At 44.9% G+C, this 24,461-nt stretch overlaps 2 protein-coding genes across 2 annotated transcripts; both read left to right on the plus strand.

Annotated features, from left to right (window-relative positions):
* Window positions 1-291: 291 nt before the first annotated feature.
* On the plus strand, window positions 292-19,991 carry LOC310709781 (protein-glutamine gamma-glutamyltransferase E-like; the record flags this gene model as incomplete). Its single annotated transcript, XM_083509821.1, has 12 exons — window positions 292-333; window positions 10,001-10,170; window positions 11,459-11,626; window positions 11,929-12,171; window positions 12,388-12,500; window positions 13,402-13,530; window positions 13,900-14,077; window positions 15,715-15,814; window positions 17,286-17,392; window positions 18,813-19,019; window positions 19,793-19,917; window positions 19,965-19,991. The coding sequence occupies exons 2-12, from the start codon at window positions 10,164-10,166 to the stop codon at window positions 19,989-19,991; spliced, it is 1,404 nt and encodes a 467-aa protein (XP_083365947.1). The 5' UTR covers window positions 292-333; window positions 10,001-10,163.
* On the plus strand, window positions 19,921-22,313 carry LOC310709304 (protein-glutamine gamma-glutamyltransferase E-like). Its single transcript, XM_083508691.1, has 4 exons — window positions 19,921-20,095; window positions 21,080-21,231; window positions 21,516-21,649; window positions 22,151-22,313. The coding sequence occupies exons 1-4, from the start codon at window positions 20,008-20,010 to the stop codon at window positions 22,296-22,298; spliced, it is 522 nt and encodes a 173-aa protein (XP_083364817.1). The 5' UTR covers window positions 19,921-20,007; the 3' UTR covers window positions 22,299-22,313.
* Window positions 22,314-24,461: the final 2,148 nt, after the last annotated feature.

Raw genomic sequence — 24,461 nt, forward strand, 5'->3', positions numbered from 1 at the left:
TTTTCATCAGTGAGATGTTGATAGCTGGGTGTCCGTTTATCAGGGTCAATGCAGCAGCATCATGTGTTGCAGATTCTGCACTGAGTACTGCACTGAGTATTTGGACTGAATATGAGGGTGATGCCTGCCCTCCAGTACTTTATGCCCTCACATGTTCTTTGAATGCTTAAACAGGGCTGATGAGTCTATGTGGATGTATAGGGCTATCTTCTTTTTCTCTCCTTTTAGAAGTGACTTGTCCAGTCCCACTCCCTGCTCAGTGCAGAATCTGAAATACAGGACGCAGTGACAGTAACACTGACAAATGGACACCCAGTCACCAACGTTTTGCAGGTAGGTGGGAGATAGCTTCCCTTGGTGTTGCATCAAAGCATTCTCTATTGATTTCCTACAATTTTCTAGAATGCAAGAAATAAAACTTCAAAATGTAGCCTGGCTCTTTGCCACAAAGACTTCATGGGCTTTCTCAGCCTTTAATGCTACCCAGCTGCTGGCTGATTTGTCAGTACTAATTAAGCACAGTGCATTCGTACCAGATTAAGTGTTGTTTTTTTACTTCTGAATAGGTAATTTATAGAGCAACAAAATAAGGTTACAGGCTATTCACATAATGTTGCAAATAAAACACAGCGTGTGCTGCCGCTTTGAAAAAAAATAATACAAATACAAAGTTCCTCTTTGAGGTCCCATCACCTAAATTACCAGAAATCTCCCAATGTGCAGGCAGAAAACATCTCCTAAAAACTAGTAAGCATTTAGAGCAGCATGCCAGGTCAGTTAAAATGTTGGGTTCATTTCAGCAGAGGGAATTTTTAAGCATCACACCCATAATTTAAAAGGAAGCAACCAACAGCAATTCAGCCTAGAGAGTCTCTTCTAAAGGCCCATGGCTCTTAGGAAGTCCATATTGATTTCAGAGCATGTTGCTGTAAGCAGGCAACATGCCCATCTAAGCCCATGCAGTGTGGCTGGACATCAGAACAGGCTGACCCAATAATCCTTGGAGGCCTGCTGTGACAACTTTGCAAAGGAATTTGAGGGTAAAATCACTTGCATTCATATTGAACTGCACAGAAATAGTATATATCTGAAGGGGTCTAAAGCACCATCTGGCATGGGATCAAATTCATAGAATCATAGAATCATAGAATAATAGAGTTGGAAGAGACCACAAGGGCCATCGAGTCCAACCCCCTGCCAAGCAGGAAACACCATCAGAGCACTCCTGACATATGGTTGTCAAGCCTCTGCTTAAAGACCTCCAAAGAAGGAGACTCCACCACACTCCTTGGCAGCAAATTCCACTGTCGAACAGCTCTTACTGTTCAGTTGCTGTGGCCTGATGATGTGGGCAAGATGCTTGAGGGAATTCATCCAATTGCATGTCTTTTCAAGCATTACCCAAAAGCTAGCCAGAGAGGGGTGACTGGGTAGGTCCTGTGGGAGACTGCAGTTAAACACAACTATGAGTGACTGAGAATTATTTGTAAATGACCACAGAGTTGTAACTTAGCTGGTTAGGTCACATCCCCTCTCCTCCAGAGTGGGAGGAAGTGAAGCTTTTCTTCTCGCTGTCCTCCCTTTGCATCATGTAATAAGCCAGGATGGATGTGCTTAAGCTAGCTCTAAGCTTAGAGCATGTGTCTGATGCTATCTTGCTGTACTTTCAACCCAAGAATATTTTGCCTGCATTATCCTTGCTGCTTCATGAAGGACTGAGACCTTGAATCTGTAAGTAAAGCATTTTAAACTTACTTAACAATGTTTAGTTTGCTCATTGCAAGAGGCCAGCTGCTTTGTGCAGCTGAACGAAATAGAAAGATCTAACAACGTATATTCCTAAAGCTTTTCTGTGTTGCTTATCTTTGTGAGTTTAATGCTCTGTACTGGGGCTCCCTGTGTGCAAGCCCTGTGTTTTGAATACAGGCACGCAGCCAGTTCTTTCATTGTTCATCCATACACATCTGTCCACAGGGATTCATATACACTTGTACCTTGGAAGTTGAACAAAATCTGTTCCGGTAGTTCATTTGCCTTAAAACATTTGGAAACCAAAGCGCAGCTTCTGATTGGCTGCAGAATGCTCCTGCAGCCAATCGGAAGTTGCAGAAGCCCCGTCAGATATTTGGCTTCCAAAAATAGTTTGCAAACTGGAACAGTCACTTCTGCTTTTTGATCATTCGGGAGCCAAAATGTTTGAGAAGTAAGCTGATTGAAAACCAAGATACGACTGTATTTATTTCCTCACAGGTCCAGGGAGTAGTGAATGTTTTGCAGAACCATGCAATGCCATTTGTTTCCATGCAGAAATGTTCCAGTGAATTTAATGGATGTACACCTTAATGTTGATTTGGTTTGAGGTAATGATATACATGGATTGATTTCAGAAATACTATGAAACAGGAACAGTGAAATTTTAAAGCGAAATTCTATCATTTGATGAAATGAATAAACTTTTGACACTTGAGTTGCATATTTTTTGGGAACTACCCTGTTCTTGTGATTGCAATTGGTTTTTAATGCTATGTTTTAAATTACTCTGACTTGCTTTGGAACTTTAGGATTGAAGGTGAGTAATAAACCAAAATAAGAACTATTTCTACTAAAAAAAAACCTTCAAGAAAGTAGCTCCAAGATTTCGGCCTTTTGTTTTTTATTTCTTTCCCCCTTTAAGCTGAACGAAATATAGGAAAGAAGGTTCTTTTGATCAGATGCTTGATAAATGTCTGGGCCTGTGCAGCTTCCTTTTTCTCTGGAGAGATAGTTTTATATGAGTTGCTTTTGGCTCCATTGTCAGTTTCACACGCACCTCCTACATTCAGGAAGCAAAATACTGTCAATCTAGCACTTACTTACTTTCCTCTTTCTCCTCCCCTCATAAATCTACACCCATCCAACCAAAACAAGCAAACAAAATAGAACAAAAACAGTGTGCTGATAAAGTAGGAACACTCTAATTTATGTTCCACTTTTTGCTGGGACTTGTCTCTTTCCTAACTTCAGGCTTATAAAACTCTGCACCACGGACACATTCAAGACACATCATTGAAGCCATTCCTGCCACTGGCAACATGGTAGGACTTGCTAGGCTAGAATTCAGGATTCAGAACAGCTCCCATTCAGCTCTCACCATTGGCGAATGCACAAGAGTGCTTTATTCAACGTGCAAGCAGCCAAATGCATGTATGATTCAATGCCTGCACGGGAATGTGTTAAGAACATGTACACTACTACACACGAGTGCACACCACTTGATTTCTACAAGGATGTCTAAACGGGATTGCTGTCACAGGCTGCATACACACCATACGCTGAAAGCACACACCCCAAGAACCCAGGGAACCTCTGTTTGTTAAGAGTGCTGGGAATTGTAGCTCTGTGAGGAGCAAACTACAGTTCCCAGGATTTTTTTTGGAGGGGAAGGGAATGTGCTTTAAATGTATGGGGTGTGTGCAACTCTCCTTAACTGGGGAAGGCTAAGACCAGCAACATGAAGCAACCTAAAAAGAACATAAGAAGAAGAAGAAGAGCCCTGTGAACTCAGAGTTATAGAAAGCATTGCTAAAGAAAACCAATTGTCTAAGTACAGTGGTGCCCCGCAAGACGAATGCCTCGCAAGACGAAAAACTCGCTAGACGAAAGGGTTTTCCGTTTTTGCGTTGCTTCACTATACGAATTTCCCTATGGGCTTGCTTCACAAGATGAAAACGTCTTGCGCTTTTTTCTAAAGCCGCTTGAAGAGGCGCAGTTGCGACGGACTGTGCTTCGCAAGACGAAAAACATCGCAAGACGAAAAGACTCGCGGAACGAATTCTTTTCGTCTTGCGAGGCACCACTGTATTTTTCTGTTTAAGTGATGCAATCATGCCAACTAATGCATGGAACAGCCACTACACTGGATTCAAGATGAGTGCTGGAAACTACAGGAAGGGAGAGTGCTCTTATGCACAAATCCTGCTTGTTGGTTCCCACATACAGGGACAAAACTACCCTCGGCAAAGACCCAGTTTGACACCCCCTCCTGCACACATTTGTGTATGCACAGAGAAAGACTGGGAGCTCAATGATGCCCCTCTGAAGGCTTCACCAGGGCAAAAAACATGGTTAGACACCCCGCACCCCATAGCTATAGCTCTGCCCTCATGCATCTGTTCAGCCACTGTGAGAGCAGGTTGGCCCATTAGCCTGATCCGGCAGGCTCTTCTTATGATAATATCTGTTCCCTTTTCCTCCTGGTTTTCCCCTGGCTCTTTTACTTAGAGTTGGGTAGCTTCAGTCTGTGCCTATTGGGGAGAGCAGCACAGGGACATTTCCATCCCCCTCTTTCTAGATAAAGAGAGGAAAGAAATAGGAGAAGACACATACACAGACACACACACACACACACACACACACACACGTCTCGCTAATTTCCTTCTTGCTAAAGGCATGCCAATTTGGATTTTAGATCTCTCATGTGATTCTGAAATTGGCACCTGCCTCCTAACCATTCAGGCTTCCTGGCATGGTTCCCGCTATTTCTATCACCATGTCTTTATTCCAAGTGATAACGAGCTCATCCAAAACAAGTGATGTTTAAGGAAGTGGGGCAGAGATAAGCCACAAGCAAGACAAAATAAGCATAAATTCTGCATTCCAGGGAGCCCAACACTCAGAAATCAGCTTACTTATCCAGCATATCTTTATGATTGTATGATGAAGACAAAAAATAGTGAAAGAAAGAAAGAAAGAAAGAAAGAAAGAAAGAAAGAAAGAAAGAACCACCTCACCTGTATCTTGTTTGGCCAAAGGGTGAATTGGGGGGGGGGTGCCTTCAATGAGGAAAGGTCTGGGCAGGGTGTGGCAAGGCACTTCAAATATGGATTTGGTGGGGCGGGGCAATTGCTTCTATGCTTAGAGAACAGAAGAGGTGTTAATTGGAAGGATCTCTTTGTGGGGTCCTCTCTGACAGATTTAACTAAGAAGGACTCAGTATCATGTATTGGGAGGATGCTTTGCTTGTGACTATCCAGTCTTTGAGCAATGGAGTCTTTGGTGTAAAGCAGAGACAAACCACAGCTTGGGGCCAATATGTGGGGGCGGGGGGGGGCATGCAGCGTAGAAAGATGTGTAAAGCATGGACAGCAAACATTAAGTCAACATGATTCTTCAGTGACTTGTAAGTAGGGATATCTGAGAATTGAAACAATGATTTTTTCCATCCCATGTTTGGAACAGGAACCAGTCCATTGAATACGATCAGTATTCACTGTTCTTGATTCTTTCAGTTTACAAATGATATGTAATTGATTACATTCACAGTGCTGTGTATGATTAATACAAGGTAGAACAGAAAATGATGCCTTCTTGCACCCCTACCTGGTAGGACAGGTTCCTTTCACAGTAATCAGTACATCACAATAAATAATAAAATAATATCTCAGTATAGTGAAGAGTAAACGGTGCACAACATCGTTGACAATAGGAAAGTATGATGATGATGATTTAATTTCTATGCAATTTAATATATTTAAAACATCTCTAAGCAATGTACAGAAAACTGAAGCAACAGCAGTCAAAATAAACAGAAATATTACAAAAACAGGCAATTACATATAAAAATGTTGCATTAATACAACTGGGAAGTAGCTTTCCCAGTAAAGGGCCATCACAATTTTGCTTTTTTTTGTTTATGATAGGTCATAGGTTGCAGGGAGATTGTGACACAGTAGCTCAGAGTTCCAAGGAAGTATTGTATGTAAAATAAAACCACTTGGCTGAGTGCCTTTCCCTGTGGCTCCCTGATACAGCCAGGCATGGGACAGCTACCACCCTGGGTTCAAGATGAGGGGAGGGATTGCCATCATCACACAGAAGAAGAAATACATCTGCATCTCCAGAGATTTCCCTCTTTGATGAGGCAACAAAGGATGAAGAGTTAATCTCTATTATCTTTTCTTCCAACTTTAGCTGTGGCATCTCCACCCCTTTTTCTTGGAAGTGGGTAATTCCTTTCAACATGTCAGTCAATTTATTTGCAGGATGGGTTTGTCAGCATAATGGCTTTCCACAATACTTCTGTATCATTAGAGATGCCCCCCTTTGATAAGGCCACAGGGGACGAACAATCTCTATTCCATTTTCCCTCTGGCATATCCACCCCTTTTCCTTAAAATTGGGCTAAGCTTTTGAAGTTGTCAGGCAATCAAATTATGGCCAACGGAGAGCTAATCTGCATTTTAGATCCCTCATTTATTCTGGTATTGGCATCCACCCCCTACCATTCAGACTTGCTGGCATGGCTCTCTCTTTTTCTAATTGCACCAGCAATATTTCTGTTACAAGCTGGTACTGTCTTCACATGTGTCGCCACTGTTTTTCACTCAAGAAAACATCAGAAAGAACTATCTGATGGTAAGAGATGTTCAACAGTGGAACAGACTCTCTTGGAATGTGGTGGACTCTCCTTCCTTGTTGGCTTTTAGGCAAAGATTGAATGGTTACCTGTTATTGATGCTTTAGTTGGGATTCCTACATTGCAGGGTTTGGGACTAAATGACCCTTGGGTCCGTTCCAACTCTGGCTTTGCATGCATTGCTGTTTTTCACTCCTTAGGCCACCCTAAGGTAAAGGTAAAGGGACCCCTGACCATTAGGTCCAGTCGTGGCTGACTCTGGGGTTGCGGTGCTCATCTCACTTTATTGGCCGAGGGTGCCGGCGTACAGCTTCCGGGTCATGTGGCCAGCATGGCTAAGCTGCTTCTGGCGAACCAGAGCAGCGCACGGAAACGCCATTTACCTTCCCGCCGGAGCGGTACCTATTTATCTACTTGCACTTTGACGTGCTTTCGAACTGCTAGGTGGGCAGGAGCAGGGACCGAGCAATGGGAGCTCACCCCGTCGCGGGGATTCGAACCGCCGACCTTCTGATTGGCAAGTCCTAGGCTCTGTGGTTTAACCCACAGTGCCACCCGTGTCCCTGGGAGGCCACCCTAGGGTTGCCATATTTCTAACAGTGAAAATCTGGACAGAAAAGTTGTTGAGTTTTTTTTAGTCTCCCCCCAAAATAACAAAAATGGCACTGCAGACATGAGCTGCCATATGTCTGGATTTTCCCAGACATTTTTCCCAATTTCTGTCCAGAAAATCCAGACATATGGGAATCCTAGACCACCCTCTCTGAGAGGATAGCTTGGTTCTTTGCTTGTTCTCCTGGCTGCATCTTCTTTCACCAACTCTCACTTCCAACTACCCAACGGGGAAAGATAAGTTTTCTCTTTCTTCTTCTGAGGGAAAACAGGAATACAGAAGGACTAATGTAAAAGGTATGAATCTTGACATCAGTTTATATGCTGATGATATGACATTCCTTTCGGATGACCTGGTTGCTGTGACCTGGGCATTAAAAGTCGAATTAGACAAGTGATTGGTTTGAGGGTAAATTTCAAGAGATCTGAACTACTGTGTCATTATGTTACCTCATCTATTCAGTTAAAATTTTCTAAAGACCTAAACATCCTCCTAGTAAACAAACATTTCAGATACTATGGGATACAAGTAACAAAGAACCTAAATAATCTGTTTGCTAGGAATTATGTGGCAGTCTGGAAAGGAATAGCAAATGAAAGGAATAGCAAAATGGTGGACTAAACTGCCCCTCTCTTTTTCAGGTTGTATAGCTACCATTAAAATGATGGTGCTTCAAAAATTATCATATTTATTTTACAAACACACATTACAAATATCTTACAGAAACCCTCAATACTTGGCAATCTAAAGTAGCATACTTTTCCCTGAAAGTCACAACCCCTGGGTTCCAAAAACCTCAAGATACAAAGCAACTTTGTAGGGTGGGTGATCCCAAATTTCCAGATTTTTTTTTGAAGCTATCAAATTGGACATCTGATTTCTTTATTAGAAGAACCAGCAATGGGCACAAGTTGAGAGAGTTTTAATGGGCCAAAGTTTTCCAGAGCAAAGCATTCTTAATATCCCCCCCCCACACATTTCAGCCTTACAATGCACCTCTACTATGAAAGATGAAAGCAGTCTGGCATGTTGGGCAGAAACACAAGGAAAAACTGGTGCCTGGGATCTACCCTCTAATTCCAATTCATTGTCATCCGGGAATTGTTGGGAGCAGACAATTCCCTTTTAAGTTTCTGCAAACCATAGGGATGTACAATACATTTTTCTACAGTAACATCTTCTCCCAAAGGATTTGTGGAGGACTCAGCTGGAAAAAAGGGTATCCCATGGCCGGTGTAGTACCAGGTTAAAAATTGGGTGAATCAACTAACATTAAGGAACAGGCCCTAGGCAAACACATTTTATTTGAAAGGTTTCTGGACTCAGCAGATGGGATGGATCCTGGGCTGGTCTCTATGCTATATACAATATTACTCTGGGTGGACATGGGTACAACTAATGGGCTGTGGCCAATGTGACAAATTTCTATTGAAGAGGCAGACTGGACTGCCACGTGGGACAATTTAGCCTTCAACTTGGTGTCAACCTCAATGAAAGAAATGACATTGAAAATTCTACAGAAGTGGCACCTACTCCAGTTCTTCTGGCCCACATTAGTGCTACCCACCACCCACCTGTTGGAGGAGGTCACAATGATGGGTTCACATCAGGATGCGACCACATTCTGGGAGGAAGTGTTCAAAGAAATTAGAGAGATAACTGGGCAAAATATAGTCAGAGGCCTGGAGTTGGTTTATTTAATTTTTACATAGGGAACAATATGAATCTGCATTTTAAGCACCTTATTGGCCAGCTTTTATTAGCAGCCATGATAGAAATAGTTAGATATTGTAAATATTTAGATAGAGTGACATTGACCACATGGTATAAAAACTCTGGTGATTAGCACTGAAAGAAAAACAAAACTATAAAGTTTTGGGGAGGTACAAATGTTTTATTTGATTTGTGGTTTTATTTTCTCATCTTCCTGCTGCCAACACAGAAATAAGTTTGGTTATCCCTACCTGCCAGTCTGAGACAAAGACCAGGAAAAACCAACTCTTCCTGGTAGTACTGCCACCACCCCTGTAGTCCCCCAATCCTGACCCAAGGGAAACCTTGCTTACATGTGAACACTCTTAGGATTTGCAAGGACAAGAACCAAATAGTCTACTCACTGCCTTTAGAGCTGTACACCCCAAAATTACTCTGCACATTATGACCATGAAGCCAGGAACCAGAGTCAGAGCCAAGCTTACTCTAAAAAGACACACAAGGGATAAATGCCACACTTCATTAAGGAGGTTATAAACATGAGAATAAGCACCCTTTAGCAATATAAAAGACAGCTCAGAATTGCCAAAAGTATAAAGGCACCTTTGGGAATTCAGGTACAGAACAAAATAATGTAGGTTGCTGGTCTCACCCTGATACCAGCCATTAGAGTCATGAACCCAACCACCAAGCATCGTTCAGGTACTGCTGTTGTAGTTCATGGCTGATCATCTGAATGGAGACCACAGACCAGTTTTTGTACAAAAAGGCCTGGCTCCAGAAGGGTAGGTTTTCTTTCAGCCAAACAGGACTTAGGGCATATTTTCACAGTACTAGAGGGTGTATCTGTTGGAAGATCATGCAGGCACTCAGTGGATTTCTGCACGGCTATTGTGACCAAGTTATTGTGACCTTGACATGGTCATAAATCACACTGGTAACAAGATGAACTAATTAAATGGGACTTCTTCCTCAGGAAGTCAGGAAGACTGCACCCAGAACTCTGAGTAAAAAGAAAATAATAATTAATAAATGGACCAAAAAAGTGGAGTTTCTTATAGGAGAAGTATGTCATCATCCCAGCTTTCCTCAATACTTCTAAATATTGCTGTTTTCCCCTCCTCCCCTCCCCCATTTAGCTCTGGCCCATCTACTTGTTTTGCTTACAACTGGGTGATTCATTAGAACTGGCCAGGTAATCTGTTTGCTAAAGATGTGGAGATATGGATTTTAGATGCCTCATGTGATTCTGATATTGTCATCTGCCTCCAACCATTCAGACTTCCTGGAATGGCTCCCACAATTTTATTGGACTGTCCCTGGCTTGTACAGCAAGAGAATCCTCCTTTTTGCAGTATATAAGATGCTTCCAAACCCCTTTAGAACTTCATCCTACGACAGCAAGGACTCCAGAGCAAATCAAAACTCAAAGAGCAAGAGATAATGGCTGGTGAGTATGAGCAGTCAGCAAACTTCTGGCTTGACAATTTAAGGAAGCAGGGCTTGAGGTAGGTGGGTGGGTGTGAAGACTTAGAGGGGTCAATGGAAAACCCAGAAAATAGGAGGTCTGGGTTCTCTTACAGGCTTCTTTTCAGAAATGGAGGCTCTAGAGATCTCTGCAGCCAAGTTCTACCAGTTGAAAATATCCCAGAGAGCCTATTGGACAACAGAGGGAACCCCCTATATCACTTTATACATAGCATTTTAAAGCTCTAACTCATCTCATTCCGCTCACCATTTGAGTGAATGCATACATCTATCTATAGGTGCAGAAGTGATCAGAATTGTGGCTATTCTGCATGAATAAATTCAGAGTAAGAAGGGTAACACCTTGCTAATGTAGCACCAGCTTGCAAAAGTTCCTCATGTGTGCATAGGAAGCTTGAGGCCATGAAGAGGGAAGGCAGACTGCACAAGCCCCCTCTCATGACACCCCCAATTACTAACAGCTCTGTATGCTAAGCAGTAGGGATGGGATTCAGAATCACTGATTGATGTGAGTTTTTTCACAATTTCCTTTGGCAAACTTGATTCCTTCCACAAAATGGTTCATAAAACCCCTTGGTGCAGCCATCTCCTTGACCACTGACCATGCTGACCAGGACAGACAAGGTTTCCCATCAAATCTGATAGTAGCTGGAGTGCTTGTGTGCCTTATTATCACTTGATTAAGCATGTAAGTATGTTTCTGTGTTCATTTGGGCATGTCATACTATGTTGAGAAGAACATATAAGTCAATGGGCTTGCCATGACTTACAAGGACATTTCCAAGTCAAAGTATGGTTTGCATTCATGACTTTTAAAGAATGATACTTGCTTAATATAAAAAGAAGCATTAACAAAATATTCAGTAACATCCACCTTTTAAATAAGAACATGAACTCTTTCCTTACCTGTCTCCTAGCTCACCTCTGTCCATTTATCTAGAAAAAAGTGGCAGAACTCTGCATGAACACCTCCCTTGTTCTCTTATAGTGGCAATGGTGCCCCCCTGAGAGGTGCGAGAAATGAGTCTGGTGAGTTCCGGCTGAAAAAGTCCCAGTTTCATTTTGTCATCATGCAATGGAGAGAGGAGAGCTAGGAGACCTATAAGAAACATAACAATGAATCTTCATAGCTCTGTTGACACCTAAACGAAACAGGATGGTCCTAGGGAGGACTGCTATAGAGGAACTGCACTTAGTCCCATTCATAGCTTGCTGTTAGTTGCTCCATTTTCCTCCTGATGTTCTTGCAGGTTTGGTAAACACTGATTGGAAACTGAGAGAAAACACCATCAAGCACCGTACTGATGAATATCCCGGCAAGGAACTGGTTGTGCGACGAGGACAAGCCTTTTTGATCTCTCTGACATCCAGAGGAGCGTTGCCAGCTGCAGACAAACTAACATTTACTGTAGAAACAGGTAAACACTTTATCTTCCCCTGTCCTCTCAAAAGGGAAAACAGTCCCTCATCTGTAGAGTGGAACTAACCAAGCTTCACTCATATAGTCTTTCTCCAGCCTTCCCCACAAAACCTGCAGTAGGCTATGTGCTGCACAAATCCACAGAAATGTGTAGTGTGACTAGGTAAGTCCTCTGATCTCCTTGCAAAGAGGGCATCTATCTTGACACACCAATCCATCTTGATGGTGCGTGGATTTCTCAAAATATGAAGTCAACATACAGAGAAGCCACCTCTTCCTCCTCTTACCTTTTCTTTCCAGGGTCAACCTGTGCTCTACAGGCAGAGACACGAGTGGCATTTGGCATCACTAGCACACCAAGCAGAAGATCTTGGAGTGCAGTACAGACCTCTGCTGGTTATGGCTCCCTGAGTGTCTCCATTTTGAGCCCAGTGGATGCTGCCATTGGACGCTACCAGCTCAGCATCAAGACAGACACCAGCAGAAGCACACTCCCCTCCAGCCTTGGCACTTTTGTGTTGCTGTTTAACCCCTGGATGCCAGGTACAAAACATGTTCCCTAAGTCAGTGCTAGCCTAGCAGTTCAAAACCTGATCTCTTCCAGGTCCACCTGTAGGCTTTTGCATGATTGGTGGTAGACATAATCACTGTGTTGTATGTGTAGAAAGGTTAGAGATAGAGCACTGGCATGATGCCGCACTGGTCTACCTGGACAAAGAGAAGTGCTATCACAGTACCTGCTTGTCATTCATCTTTCAGAGGATGATGTGTTCATGGCTAATGAGGCAGAGCGCAAAGAATATGTCCTCTCAGAGTTTGGTGTCATCTTTTGCAACAATGGAAAAACTTTACTGCCATGGAATTATGGCCAGGTAAATATAACGTGGAGGGATTTCAAACTAGGGATGGAGAAGAGTTTGAGCAATGATTAGGAGGCTGGAGGGATTTGCAAACAAGCTGACCCACCGAGAAATCCCCAAACCTTTTTGAAGTGAGTTCCACCAATCAATGGGGAGGAAATGAATTTAATGCAAACTGACCTAATTTGTACTTACCAAACCAAAATGCAACTAACCTTCGTAACTGGCATATCTCTGAATTTTGTGATGCAATTCTCTAACTAAAAAAAATCTATACCAAAAGGCATACATTGGGGAACATGTGTGCAAAGGTGCATATATTGCATGGTCAGGCACCACAGCCCCTACCACCCCAACCAGAGAGAAATAACCAGTCAAAACACATACTTTTGGGGTCAAATGAGACCACAACATTATTGATGACTGATGTACAGGTTTTGGCGTAGGGACTGGGAATGGCCTGAATGACCAGCTCACCTGATGGAAGCATATCCTCGGGATGGTCCTATGACTTACATAAAACGGGTATCCCCCCACCCAGATTGCCACCTTGAGGACAGCTATGGCCCTAGCCTCCAACGGGGCATTGGACATCTGAAAATCATTTTATAGAACTAAAACTTGGGAAACTGGCAGATGAAAGGGTTGCAGATGATGAAGAAGTTCCCTGGGCTGGATCTTAACAGACTTTGGATAATTCTCTGGAAAAGCTTAAGATTTCTCTGAGAATATGTCACATGGAAGGAAGGAAGTTTGGAATCAGTATTGGCAGCTGCCACCCATCAAACCCATTTCACTTGGGGACACTGGAATTCCTGGCACTCCAGTATTCTTAGAAAGCTCTCTCTGTGCTAATAATTTGATGGTGGTGGTGCATTTCACTCACTTGTCGAATATTTTCTTCTGTGGACAGTTTCAAGATGGCATTCTGGATATCTGCCTTTCTATGCTGGACATGGGCTTAAAATACCACAAGGACTCAACTGCTGGTGTGAGCCAACTAAGTGACCCCATACATATTGGGCGAGTGCTCAGCGCTATGGTAAGGAAAGACTTACAATTTTCACTCTTAACACAAATACAGTAGGCAAGTGTTTCTGTGGAGCAGCCTTTGCTAACATGGTGGTTTCCAGCTGCTTTGGATTACAACTTTCATTACCTCTAGCTGCTCATTAGGATTTATGGGAGCTGTATTCCAAAACAGCTGGAGGGCACCAGGTTGGCAAAGGCTTCTGTAGAGCCACAAGAGTGACTCCCACCTTCCTTCATGCAGGTGCACAATTTTTTGGTGGTGGCAAAATGCTGGTAATATGTGGCATCCCTAAACATAGACTGGATTCTGCACAGCATATGAAGAGCAGCAGTGTGTTGATTGCACAATAAATGCGCAAATATTTTGACTTTTTTCCAGATCAACTACAATGATGGAGACAGAGGAGTGTTGCATGGATGCTGGAAGGCTTGCCGTGATGGGAAAGACCCAGGAAGCTGGTCAGGAAGTGTGGAGATATTGAGGCAATGGGAAAGCTCTGGATTTGAACCTGTCCGGTATGGGCAATGCTGGGTCTTTGCAGGAGTTCTGACTACGGGTATGTCTCCTTGAAACCTTCTGTGACATTGCCCTTCCAGACATGGCGCTGGGATGAGGAATGTGCTCAAGCACCAGGAACTATAGTGGAAGGCAGTGTGAGATTTTTGCAAGTACTGCTGCAGCTGGTTAACAGCCCAACTAAAGGAGATCAATGTGCATCACTGGAAAGCATGGGTGGCTGGATAAATGCAAAGGGAATCATGGAACTCATTTTAAAATGCATGCCCTGCACAACATGTTCAAAGTGCCCAGGGAATAAAAGAATCACAGTCTCCCCTAATTGCTCCCTGGACTGACCCAGAGAGCCAGTCCAGGGAACAAACATGAGGGAGTGGATGGAAGAGAAAGGGGAAGCCCCTATGCTGCTGAGGTGAACCACAAAATGGTGCCTTCCCCCTCCTCCGACTGCCGCTGCCAGGGAAGAAGGGGTGAGTGAAAATCTACATTGGAAAAAGCAGGGGAAATTAACATTATCCAATGATTGAAGTTGGAATCAAAGCCTGTTGTTGGGAGGAGAGACCCACTCTGGTCCAGAGCCCAGCAAACACCAGAGGGCAGTGGGAGGAAACCAGCAGCACCTCCTCTTCACTGAGAGGCTATTGTAGAGGCATCATTGGGAATGGGCTGCTGAGAAGGCAGGGTATATGGCCTTCAAAGAGTGCACTGCAATAACTGCTGCCTCTGCAGCAGCAGCAGAGGGTGATCCAGGCCAGATCTGCTGCCCCTGTGGATCCTGCCGTCTGAGGCAGTCACCTCACCTTACCTCATAGGTGGGCTGGCCCTGACCTATTATGCCATACTTCCAGCTGCCCTTGATCTGCAGGAGGGAAGATGCATCTGTCGCAGCTTAAGAGGTACAGTTGCAGCCATTGTCGTGTTCCAGCCAACACAGTTTTGTTGCTTAGATTTCCCAGGTTCCTAGCAAGGCCAAGGAGCTGTCCAGCAGCATAAGTAGCCGATCTCTTGCCAGGCTGCTGAAGCAGTAAGTGAACAGCCCAGCCCATAAGCAGAATTATCACACAAGACAAGGAGCTGAGCAGCAGGATGTGCTGGGCAGATGGATGAGCTATTAGCCATGATGGATATTATGCCGTGCCTCCATGGATCATGAATGTTCTGCCTCCATGGATAAAGGCAGCAATGGTTTTAAATACCATTTGCCTGGAAACTGCAGGTGGGGAGAGTGTTCTTGTGGTCAGCACCAGCTTGTGGGTTTCCCACAGGCATCTGGTCAACCACTGTGAGAACAGGATGCTGTACTAAATGGGCCACTGGCCTGATCTGGCAGGCTCTTCTTATGTTCTTATGCACTAGAAACAGACAGGTGGCAAGTGGAAGGTTTTATAGTTGACCCTGTTGGCCCAGAATTTCTGGGAACTTCTAGAGTGTACTTTGGCATATGGTTCTTCCTCCTTAGTAGGACTCAGAGCCCCTTGTGCTGTCATGGGCCACAGAGGCCAGTGAGCCAGGCAATTCATTCCATGCTGCTGCCTGGAAATGTGATATTTGATCCAAGGAGCCAACAAAGGGTATCTTAGAAAGAAGTGCTGGCTAAAGAGCATAGTAAGGAACAATGTTGCTGAATACCAGTGAGTCCCATTATTTCCATATTCTCTCTCTCTCTCCTTTTTGTAGTCCTCCGGTGCATAGGAATTCCCACTCGCATCATTTCCAACTTCAGTTCTGGCTGTGACCAAAATGAAAATCTGATTCTGGAACCATCAGAGTGTACCTGGTAAATCAGCCTTCTTCTCATCCACCACAATACATCTAGGGCTCCTATACACCAGCATCTGTAGACGAAACCAGAGATGGAAACTGAGGCACAACAGCTGTAGGACAAAACCAGACATCTTTGTCCTTTGCCCCCACTTCTCTGCCACACTTGGCAGGATCTGTGACCTTCCCTACATCCAGACATGCAAAACATCTCCTTGCAGTGACTAATAATTCCTTACTTTCTGTGATAGTAGGCCCAGTTACAGCTAGCTAAAAGGAGGGAGAAAACAGCACTTTGAGAGGGGGAAAGAGAAGAGTTTTGTGCCTGATGTCCAGCTGTATAAGTGTGGCCTCTTAGCTGTGTAAAATCCACCCCAAGGGAATATTTACAGCCAAAAAGGCAGTCTCTGAGCTGGGGGTAGGGGTGGGGAGGTTAGATTGAAAGACAGTGGTTATTGTATTTTAAGGGTATACTGACATAAGAGAACTGGGAAGCTGTGTGGGAATGCTCTACTTAAGTCCCAATTCATTAGGGTGGGGATGTATATTCTAGGAAGAGAAGAAGAATCCCAAACCGTTTAGAAGGTCTGATATACAGAGTCTACTACAGGAGCCTCAGGAGTGAAATTTCTAAAGGTGGAGGACCTGAAACACAACAGGACGAAAAGAATCAGCCTGTTTTAATACCCACAAGTTATCGAAGTCTAAGTTATAACACCTTATGTGTTAGATGTAAATTTGCTATCTTATTGAAAAGCCTGAGACATCTGCTGAGTTCAGCATATATAATTTGCTAATTCTTTGAAGTTTTCCAACTTCTGAAACATTCTTGTTCATCATTCTTGTTGTGAAATAGACCCTTTTTCTGCTTAATCTCATAAGTGAAAGAGTTTTCTTTTTGGAAAAAAAATAGTCAGAAGGAGAGGGGCACGCCTCATCTCCCTGGACAGCTCACCCTCCATGCTCTGCATTATTCAGATACAGTGGTAGTGACCCACTGTACCATTCTGTTCCAGCAGCACCAGACAGTGCTTGCTCAGTCACAGGATGCTCTGAGGTGTGAGCTTCCCAAAGCCATTTGTGTCACACTGATGTGAACCATTTGTGTCACACTGATGCTATTTTGCCTCTTTCTGATGCAAAACACTTTGAGCGTGATATATATAAAATGAATAGCTTCCACCATGGCTGCTGTTGGAAGCAGATTGTTAGTTTAGGTAGACTCACCTTGGTCTAATTCAGCTGCAAGGCTCCTTCTTTGTTTTCCTCCTATGCTCTCAACATTCATTCACCCCCAGAAAATCTTGTCACCATGGGTCAGTTGCGTCAAACACAGCATGGCCTGCTAACTACAACAAAAACAAGCAGACTTAGGGCTCCCGGGTGCTCCTGGAAATCAGCTCCACTCACCTCTGAAAGCAGCTGACCCTAAGATTTGGGGCATTGTTGCAAAGCTGCACATCAGATTTATTTACTCTTGGCTGCAGGAACTACCATGTGTGGAATGAATGCTGGTTTGCTCGACCTGACCTTGGCTGCATGTACAATGGGTGGCAAGTTCTGGACGCAACTCCACAAGGTCGAAGTTCTACAGGTACAAGAGCTGACTGCTGGGGGAGTTGGTTGTGTTCAGATCTCTGTTCAGCTTCTCGTCATGCTATTGCTGTATGATAGAAATGCCCAGATTCTGTCATGCCCCCTCCATATTCAGAGGCAGTATGAGCCCTCAGCACCAGTTGCTGAAATATAAAATGAATGGGGGAAAGCTGTTGTTTAGAGCAGTGTTTCCCAACCGGTGTTCCGCGGCACACTAGTGTGCCGCCGGACGTTGCCTAGTGTGCCGTGGGAGGGAGGCGGGCGAGTCGGGCTAATCCTCCGGCCCCGCTCCCCCGGGGAACGTGCCCCGTCATCCGCTTCTGCCTTGCTCCCTGTGACAGGAATTCCCAAAACTGCATCAGCACCTGCCGCTTGCCCAGCAGCCCCGGCGCTGCCTTGCGCCCGGCGCCCCCGCCATCCTCGGCGCAGGGAGCGAGGGGCGCGCAGGCAGGCGCTGCCCGGCGGAGCGACGGCTCCTTCCGAGCGGCTGGCAGTGTCTGGGCATGACTGGCCTCCCGCCTGGTCCCGCGGCGGCTGCAGACGCGGCCGAAGCAGCGCAGGGAAGGAGACGCCCGGCCGCCCAGCCCAGCCCTGCACGCTCCCACTCTCTCTCGGCGGCCGGGGAGCGGGGCCAAAGCGGGCCCCCACCTGAGTGGCGGCTGCGTGAGCCAATAGGCGAGCTGGGGCAGAGGGGGAGGCGGGGCTCCGGAGAACAAAGGAGGGAGGGGGCACCCGGGAGAAGGGGGCGGGGCGGGAGGAGCGGGGAGCGCGGCGCTGCGCCCGGGACGCCCCAGTTCCGCCGGGTTAGAAGCCGGCGGCCTACCTCTGCTGGCCGTGGAAGGCAGCCGGGTCTGGGTCGCGCCCCGAGAGTGGCGGGGTCCGCGCACAGCCTGCCCTCCAGGCTGGGAAGTGGCTCCTAGGCTCCGCCTGAAGCCACGCAGAGCCCGCAACGCGCCCTCGCTCTGCTGCCTCCTCCCACCCCGGCAAGGGGAAGGGAAAAAACTTTCACTTTTGTGCGTCCCTCCCGGCGTGACGCTGCGCGCTGACGTCACGGGGCGGGGCTTTAATGGTGGTGTGCCGCGAGATTTTTTTCCGGTAAACAGGTGTGCCGTTGCCCAAAAACGTTTGGGAAACACTGGTTTAGAGATATACTTCCCCCAAATGTGGAGGCTTCATTGAGCTATCATTGCCCATAACCACTGACAGACTCACTCTCCATGATTTTGTGTAGTTCTTTTCTGAGCAATTAAGCTAGCAGTCCTCACCACAAATCCCATGGGTTCACCGTGCAGCATGTAATGTCACACTTGTCTTATTTAAAACAACCTATTTTGTCCCCAGGATATACAGTAGTTCTGCCTGATCATTTTTGCACCAACTGCAGATGCAGACCTTTTCTCTTTTCCTTAACTCTCCAGAGAAACTCGAGTGTGGTCCAGCTTCAGTGAAGGCCATCAAGGAAGGAGATGTGGACCTGCCATATGACACTGCATTCGTCTTTTCAGAGGTCAATGCTGACATCGAGGGCTCACTGGACACCAAGTCCATTGGGCAAAACATAAGCACAAAGGCTGTGGGCAGCAATGATCGCCTGGATGTCACTGATAATTATAAATACAAAGAAGGTGATGCAAAAGAGCTTCCTCTACAAATAGGTGGAAATGTTTGGAGATGATTGGGTCTCTGCTATGACACTGGCCTGTATTCAATTTAGGAATAAGCAGATCATTACGTAAACTCCCCCCCTCCCCTGCCCTCTAAATCTGTTTACCAACCCCTACTCAGAGTAGACCCCATTGTGCTAAAACTAGCACTTGTCTTTGCACAAGTATTTAGCTGAATATCACCTTTTTACAGTCAATGGCCTGGCAGCAACCACGCTTTTTCATGTAGTTAGACAATTTGAGACTCAACACACTTCTGCCTGCAGCTAAGAATGGTCTACATATATTGTCAGAGCAGGCATAGATGCTAGGCATAAGGAAACCAAAATACACAGACCCAGAGGCAGTTCAAATGCATTTTCAGGCACCATGTTTTTTGTCCAAGTAAGTGTTTGGCTGGGGCAGTGAAGACAAAACGGATGGTATCTTCTCTCTAAATCTGCACTCCAGGCACAGCCAATTGTATCTGAATCCATGTGCAACATCCAAGCTAGACCTAGGTCAGTAGTCAACTTGCCAGTGAACCCTACATACCCCAACCATGCTCTGTGTTAGAACTTGCACTGCTGTGACATTTGAGTAGTTAAAGTGGTCTCTGGCCTAGGGAAAGCCAGAGAGAGAAGGCTGATGAGCTTCATGCAATGCACTCTTGATCCCAGGGGCTGCTAATGAACTTGCATCATTTGAGTCAGAGGGCCCTGTCAAATTTCGCCATCCTATTCTTACTTTTTCAGGCTCTGTCAAGGAAAGGGAAATATTTGCAAAGGCTTGTGCCAAACTCAATCTGAAAACAAGCCACTCTGAGTCTGCCAGAAGCCTGAGAGAAGCTGCAAAGCCCAGTGTCTTAGGGAAAATCAAGGTGAAGAGCCCCCTGGAGATTGGCAAGGATGTCCACTTGGTCTTGAGACTGACAAACCTTGGCTCTACAACTGAGTACCTAACACCCAATATGGCCGCTTGGTCAATTAACAACACTGGGAAACCCATTCATGAGATCTGGAAAGCCTCCATCTTGGTGACCCTTGGCCCCAAAGAAGGTAAGTTTTTTCATGCGTTTCTTCATAAACAGGTATGAGATAAGCCAGAGAATGTGGGCAAGGAGGGAGGATCATTTGGCAACTCAACCAGATGAGGGGACTACTGAAGTTGAACACACATCATTGATAAAACCTGGTGAAATGAATCCTAAATGGTCCATCCTTCTTAACTGATGTGAAGGACAGAAGACTCCAAATTACCTGTTGCAGCCTAGCAGGAGATAGTAGACATGGATACATTGCATGTTACATGCCTCTGGAAAATCAAATCACAGAGTTATATCAAACTAAGTTCCATATTGAAATTAATGGATTTAAGTAAGTCATACCCATTAATTTCAGTAGATCTATTCTGAGCACACCAAACATGAAAATAATCTACAGCAGGCATGTCCAACTTCCAAGAGACTGCGATCTACTCCCACTACCATGGACCCCCCCCCAATTGTCCAGTATATCGCAATTGACCTGTTGGACATCCCTCAAGTGCTGTTGAACCAAACACTACTTGGCAATGATGGCTTCTTCCCTTGGGTTGTTCCATCCCAGGTGGTCTTCTAGTCAGCCTTTGACCAGCAAAGTGGCTGCCTCATGCCTCACCAGAGTGCAGTGATGGACAGTTCCTGCTTTCTCACATTCTGGGAATACAGGGAATTGCCTGTGTCATGACATCAGTGCACGCCTGCCTCCTTTCCACTTGCTCCATCCCAAGCAAGAAACAGGAAATGATGGAGAAAGGCATTGCTTTTTCAGCCATTGGCAACTGAGGGAGGGATGCAAAGTTTTTATGATTTTTCTATCCCTCGCCATCCCCCTTCCAGCTAGGACAGAATTACAACAAAGTGGGCCCCAAAGGGGGAGCCCCGCCTTGGGAACATTCTAGTCATTCTTCATCAGAGCAACATAAGGAGGGTTCTCTTAAATAAGGAACAACAATCTGCCAGGCTTGTGCAACCACACCTCATAGTGATTTTTCCCCCCTAGAAAAAGAATTTCCTATCAATATTTCATATGCTGAATACAAGCAGTACCTGCTGATAGACAACCTGATTAATGTCGCAGCTTCATGGTCAAAAAAAGAGGGGGGAAATGTGAACAGAGTCATAATCCTCGAGAAACCCAGCGTTGCAATAAAGGTAAACCCTTAGCCATTATGAGCTGCCATTATGAGCTGATTCCCTTGTGTCTGCCTAGGGTGAAGGCAGGCTCAAATGTCATACATAAAAACACCCCAAGAATCACTGCACTTCTCTACCTGCAACTCTGAGTGCAGGCAGACAGAGGAACCAGCAAGAGGAGGTGGTTCCCAGGGAAAGGAGGAGGAGGGAGCTGTGTCTCTATGGACCTATCATTTTGAACCTGGGTCAGGGTAGCCTTAGGAAGGGTTGCCAGTAACTCTGTTCAACTTTGTTCTGAGCAGGTGCTGGGAGAGGCAAAAGTGGGCAAGGAAGTGAAGGTGGCAGTGACCATTGACAACTGTTTTGATGAGGAGCTGAAGGATGGTGTGCTGAAGGCGGAGGGTAGTGGCTTACTGGAAAAAACCTTCAAGAAAAAGTAAGTATAAAAAAAGAAAAGGAAAAGAAAAAGTAAGTATGTGGCAAGTCTGGGCAAGTGTGGTGGCTCTGCACAGGGTACCACCTTCCCTTCTGACTGGGTCACAGATAGAGAATGGAGGGGCAACATCTCAAACAAGACATTCTCCCCTTTGTGGCCTTGTTGTTTTGCTTTCCAATTATCCATCTGCACTTGCAGAGCAAGCAAAGTCTGCACTCCAGTGTGGAGAGCTGCAGCAACCAGTATGGAAACAGGCCTCTAGAACAGCATTCAGTTTGCCCAGCTTGTGATACTTGTGATTGATTGAGTTAATAAAATGATGTTCTGCCTATCTATCAAACAGTCTCCATGGGAGCTTTTCGACACATGCAAAATACTGCCCACGGCCAGCCTTAACAGACCAGCCTCTGACCCCCCTTAACAGACCATTCTAAGGCATGCACTGTGCTGGCAATCTTCCCAGGCCCAGGCTGACTTTGCTCCTTTGCTCCTTATCCACAGTATACCACCACTGGATCCCCAGGACAGCTATCAAGTCCAGTTTAAGTTCTTTCCCAGAAAAAGTGGGACCAAGTATCTGCTTGTCAACTTCTCCTGTAACAAATTTAAAGACAGCGTAACCTATCAGGACATTAATGTGGTCGACTGATTCAAAGCCCTGAATTTGGCCAGCCAGGTCGCGCATGGAGGAGGTATGCAGTGAATGAGTCCTGGGCTGCAGGGAAGCAAATGTTTAATATGCATCACATAAGCAATTACCTGAGTGACAGAGTTTAATAAATCTTTCCTTCTTGTATCCCAAACTTGTGGTCTTCTTTTTTTAGAGCTGTTGAATTCCTTTGACAAATCCCTGTAGTCAGAATGTAAGAGCATCCATTGCTGGGGGAGACTAAGACCTGCCTGACTCAGCAAGGCATTCCTGGAAAGCTCATAAGTCAGACATCTCTAGATTGCTTTTGTGCATGGACTCTCCACTGAGCTATCAGTGAGCTGTTGACTCCTCCTCCCTGAACGTCTTCAATAGCCCTTTTACAAAACTGCGTCTTATACCTCTGAGTGCAGAAAAGTGTCCAGCTACCAGCAGTTGAATCCAGCCTGGGACATTTCTATTTAGGCTTAGTACCACCTAGGAACTGACTAGATGTGGAGGAAGTTTTCATTGTGACCACAGCATACAGGCAAGGCAAATTCAACCCATTCCCTCTCTGTTGAAGTCCTAACAGAAAGGGCTTCCCCTGACAGCTGCCACTAGTCCCAGAAGGAAAACTCCTTTCTGACCACAGTGATGGAAGACAAATGTAAACTTTTCCTCCCCTCATCTCAAAAGTTGGGTTCGCCCATGTGCCTTTTATCAATTTTTTAAAAGTGCATATGTATTGACTACCTCTAGGGACCCTTAGCAGCACAGCCAATAAAACATGTTCCCCTTTGAGGTTGGAATTCCACCTTCGTTTGGCCAGGACACTCCATATTTACAATAGCTTTACGATCCTCACCTATGCAAGACTCTTTCCCTCACAAGATTTAACGTCTTACCATCTGCAGTTTTGCAAGGTAGATTTTTTAAAATCCCATACTCGAAGGATACTGCCTTTGTGGCACAAAACAGGTCAAATCCATCAGACACATTTTATTTTATTTGCCCGTTTTATGCAAAAATATATGATAAGTATTTGACGCCCTTATTGAAGGAGGGGATTTACCGCACTGACTCTTTCAGGGTGTATTATCTGCTGAACAACTGTAGGCATGACGTAGAGAATGTGGCAAGATTTTTGAGTGACACCTTGAAATCACATCACCATAGGTCCTAAGAGCCATTTTAGTACTTCACGATGTCTGGAAAGTTTTATCCTAAAGCATCTCCTACTATGTTTCGTTAACTGTGTTGTGTCCTGATCCATGTATACGATGCACTTTTTCTATGCCCGTAAAGGAGATTGATTGATTGATTGATTGATTGATTGATTGATTGTATCTAGGGTCACAACTAGTTTAGTCACAGGATAAAATCTGGCAGGAAATGTACACAACCTTGTAGTAAAGCATTGAACAGTATAATCCTATGCATCTCTGAAAAGTAACCATCACTGATTTTCAATGGAGGTTAGTTTGTAGCAGCTGATGTGGTTGGGGGAGCTGCAGAGCCACCCTTCCAACACTGACATCACTACAACTGGGGTTACTCCCAAGTAAGTGTTTACACTACTACAACCTTGGTGACCAGCACCTATGTGAAGCCTGTTTTCAATCATCAAACTATCAGCACTAAAGAAGGAAGAATCAATTTTGGTTTCTTTTAGTTTCTCATTTTTCCAGTCTTGGCCAGTTCTTCTTGACCAGTTCTTCTCATTGGTGCAGGAGTCTGCTTTTTTTTGGGGGGGGGGGATCCTTATGAAAATTTGTCAGCATTTCAGTGTGAATTTTTCCTAATATACACATTTCTGTGTGTAGTTTTGAGTAATATGCATATCTTGCAAGCAACTTTTCCTAGTACAGTGGTACCTCTGGTTACGAACTTAATTTGTCCCAGTGGTCCATTCGTAACCTGAAACCGTTCTTAACCTGAGGTACTACTTTAGCTAATGGGGCCTCCCACTGCCGCTGCGTGATTTCTGTTCTCATTCTGAGGTAAAGTTATTTATCCGAGGTACTACTTCCAGGTTAGCGGAGTCTGTAACCCGAAGTGTTTGTAACCTGAGGTACCACCGTATACTGTACTTTTCCGTGTATAAGACTAGGTTTTTTTACTTAAAAATTATGTGAAAAACTGTGGGTCGTCTTATACATGAGGCAATCTCCCCCTCTATTT

This window comes from Podarcis liolepis (assembly GCF_965112155.1).
Source record: "Podarcis liolepis genome assembly, chromosome: 6".
Taxonomy (NCBI): Eukaryota; Metazoa; Chordata; class Lepidosauria; order Squamata; family Lacertidae; genus Podarcis; species Podarcis liolepis.